Source organism: Puccinia triticina, chromosome 16A (assembly GCF_026914185.1).
Source record: "Puccinia triticina chromosome 16A, complete sequence".
In the NCBI taxonomy this organism is placed as follows: domain Eukaryota; kingdom Fungi; phylum Basidiomycota; class Pucciniomycetes; order Pucciniales; family Pucciniaceae; genus Puccinia; species Puccinia triticina.
The window spans coordinates 4,208,633-4,212,626 of record NC_070573.1 but is presented as its reverse complement, the minus strand read 5'-3'; the positions used below and the strand labels follow the sequence as shown (position 1 = coordinate 4,212,626).

General features: G+C 43.7%; 1 protein-coding gene across 1 annotated transcript; it reads left to right on the top strand.

The window, feature by feature from the left end:
- Positions 1-2,519: 2,519 nt before the first annotated feature.
- Positions 2,520-3,224, top strand: PtA15_16A397 (uncharacterized protein; the record flags this gene model as incomplete). The annotated part of the gene is made up of 1 exon (XM_053164082.1): positions 2,520-3,224. The coding sequence occupies one exon, from the start codon at positions 2,520-2,522 to the stop codon at positions 3,222-3,224; it is 705 nt and encodes a 234-aa protein (XP_053028044.1).
- Between the last annotated feature and the right edge of the window lie 770 nt (positions 3,225-3,994).

The following is a 3,994-nucleotide window of genomic DNA, read 5'->3' as shown; positions in this document are numbered from 1 at the left end:
ACATGCCACTGTGAAAGTTTCTATATAGACATCAGCTGTGATAATCCATCTGAATTTGGTGATACATATTATGAAGTACAAATTGGGTCCCTTGCAATGTTTTCAGTGTCTTGAACTCGTACACCTCAGAGTAAGGTTTATGAATGGCAGATTGCTTCCAAAGGGAAGCTGCCCAGCCAAACCTTTTTGCTTTCTCAGGATTTTCAAAAGCTGAATCTGCTGGTTTTAGTGGCTGATTTACAAAATCAGCCTTACGTGAACCCCCCTATTAGATATAAACACTCACCTTTTAGCATTACTTATTGTCTATTTCAAGAAGCTTGGACAAAATTCCAATTTTTTTGGTTTCATTATGGACATAAATGTGTGAAAATCCAGATCTGGCTCAAGGATCCAATTTGGCCGGCTTGCCTATGGATCTTCAGGGTGATGCAGATCCCACACCGGTCATGCAAATGAAATACCACACAACATTGCACCCAGCAGCAATAAGGTTGGCATGTGGGCCTGAAAACCTTACTGCACTACATCATCACATTCACAGCCCCTGGCCCCCTACCGCCGCCACTACCCATCCGCCCGCACGCCACCACCAGCCATCTTTCTGCCCGCCTACCACAACCACCCACCCAACCACCTGCCAGAGAAAATGGGATTCCAAAAGAATGTCCACCCCAAAGACTCATGAGGTGGGGCCCTCTCCCTTGGCATCCAACGCGACTGCCCCACATCAAAAGCAGTGAATCCAGCAAATTGTGAAACACCTTAAACTTATCTCCACATGCAATTCATGATTTTGTCTTACTTTTTTCTTCTCTCTTTCTCTATGTGGCATAGACCAAATGTATTTTACACAAGATTCAGTTGTGATGCTCTTTCTTTCTTGCTGATTTTCAACCATTTTCTACATATCATCAACCAGAATTTTTTTTCTCATCATAAGGAAGTTGTATACAACTAACAATTTTAGTAGATCATAGTGTGATATGTGAAATCAATAACACTTTAAATAAAAAAACAAAAAGTGGTGTATGGACGGACTTCGCAGTAGCCTTTTGGCTGTGGCGCAGACTTGTCCGGAAAAGTGTGCATGTGAGAAACAAGCGTAGACGGCTTGGATCAGGCCGGGGTTCATGTCACTCTGTCGCCGACGACGCAGGTGATGTACCTAAGTCTGGGCAAGAGCCACTAGAAAAAAGGCAACCAGCAATACTCAATTTGATAACATAATTCCAGTGTGCCACATCAGCAAGTCAAAGACTCAAACCAGTTGGCTGTTAGAATACACCAAGATGACAGTAAAGATGAAACACATCAAATGAAACACGTAACAAGAATCAATAATGAACAACTGAAACAAGTAGCAAAGATGAAGATACTCACACAATTTTTACTCGCAGCAAAGCCCAAAGACCTAACCCAAGCTACCGCCGACATCAAAAGCTGCCGCCAGAACCAACCAGTCTCTTTTCTTCACACGCTCAAATCAAAATGAAAACAAGTGAAGAAAAGAGACTGGTAAGCAAATCTCAAGTCATCAAAGCACGCGACTGTGTCAGGGCTAATTTCGTTTTTCTCTTTCTCCTTCCACTTTTATGTCAGATCAATTCCCTCTTCGCGTATCCTTCACTCAAATCTAATTATCCTCGCTGCGCTCGTCCACCGTGCAGGTATGCACAAGTTGTCCTCTCCCATATTCTTATGTTTATTCCTTACTTATTCTCTACTGTTTATATCTCATTACATTCTTGTCGCGGGTCAGGTGTGTGTGTGCTAGGTGTGGTCTAAGGTCTTGTCGGTGCTGTTGCTCAAACAGGATCTCATATTATCTTCATCAGGTTCGATCTATATTTTCAAATCTTGTCTCTTCCTTATTGTTCTTTTTCCTATTTCTATCATGATAAAAATAAACACGCTCAAATCAAAATAAAAACAAGTGAAGAAAAGAGACTGATCAATTCCCTCTTCGCGTGTCCTTCACTCAAATCTAATTATCCTCGCTGCGCTCGTCCACCGTGCAGGTGTGTGTGTGCTAGGTGTGGTCTAAGGTCTCGTCGGTGCTGTTGCTCGAACAGGATCTCATATTATCTTCATCAGGTGTGTGTGTGCTAGGTGTGGTCTAAGGTCTCGTCGGTGCTGTTGCTCAAACAGGATCTCATATTATCTTCATCAGGTTGTGTTTGCGGAAATTACTCCAATATTTACATTGGCTAGCTATGAAAATTTTCACCTTGAGTCTAGTTGAGTTCAAGTAGCTTTGTGGCCACTGACTAATGTGCGTCAAATAAACCAACGAACTGACTATGCAAAGAACGTTTTCCTTGGAATTTTTGCTCACCTAGGCTTCTCATATCCTAGTAGCCTTGGCCGTGCGCCCGCAGCTACCAGATCTTTCTCTAGAAAATGACGAAGATTTAACAGAGCAGGTTCAACAGTCCTTTAGACAGCAAATGAGCGCGCGGGCCACGGAGAGAAGCAGGTTTCCTTCTCCAGCAAGAGAAATTGTGCCCGATCCCACAATGACCCATACTGACCAATCGTCTGTGGACGAAGAAACCGATGAAGATTTATATGCTGCTTATCTGTGGCTAACCGAAAGCAAGAAAAAGGGAACTGTCTGGGATTTCGCGAACATGGATGAAGGCACGTTGATGGCACGATACCGCCATGCCCGAGAGCTTGAAGGCAAAGTTGCTTTCGACAGGGATACCATCATTTTGGGACATATGCCTTATAGCGACGAATACCAGGTACACCTCAAACCTGGACAGGATACAGTCTCATTAGATCAAGCTCTTAACTTGCTAGCCACCACGGCTGTCCAACCTGGTGAAAGCAGTGGCCCTGGTACTTCTCATCATGCCGGAACCGGCCGTGAACTTGGAAAAACCAGTAGTAAATTGATGAAGCTTAAGGGCAAGCAAACCAAAGACTACAGTCGCGAGGCTCAGCCTACCAATCATCGAAAAAATACCGAGAGTCACGACGGTAGCTCAAATCCCATTCCCTCCGAACATGAGATTTCGCATGTCCTATTAGGCCAGCAGGAAAGATGTTTCTGTTTGAAAAAATTCAAGTTGCATATACCAGACGAAGAGAATAGGTGGACATTCTCTAAAGTTGCACAATTCAAGAAGTGCCGACATTACTTCCACGTCAATTGTCTTCAAAGATGGATGGTCAAGCACTGGGGCAATAGCTGTCCATATTGTCGCGGTGCGTAGCCCAATCATTAAGAGCCAAGATTGCTACTGGTACTCTTGATAGCAATAAGAACTCCCTCTTGAATTATCCTGATCATCTGATGAACGTCACACTCCTTCCTGCAAAATAAGTAGAATTTGATTGCAATTTATCCTCATTTCACCTTTGCACTTACGCTGTGGTGCTCCATTGGCGTGACAATGCCAAAAGCACATTGCAGAGGTATTGAGACAGCATAGATACAGCTATCATTCATTATAAGAGGAGGAAGTTATATATAATACAAGCAGTGTATGTGTTGATGGGAGGAATGGATTCATTACAGATACAGACAGATGGATGAGGGATAGTGTTAGCACGGACGGAACGGCAGACTAGGATCATGTAGGATGGACGGCGTGATCAGGGATGGAATGGAGGACCATGACTAGGTAGGATGGCAGGGAGGTGGAAGGATGTTATCAATAGAAGAGGTGGAAGGTATTGGGAGCACATGTCTCAACCAGGAATGGAAGGGAGGATGGTGTGGTGTATCAAGTAAGGCAGTGTTATAAGGGTATATTACTTGTGTAAGGGTATATTATCTTTATAAGGGTGGTATATTACTTTATAAGGGTCTAGGATTCAGTATGATGGGATATGGATGTAAGTATTAATTAGGGAGGAGGAAGAAGGAAGGATGGAGCAAGGTGGGAGGAGAGGCTTTGACCCCCAATATTCTGGATGGAAGAAGGCAACAGCTGGACATGCAGGCATATGGTAGGTTACGGAAGGTTGTTTGGGTCACCTA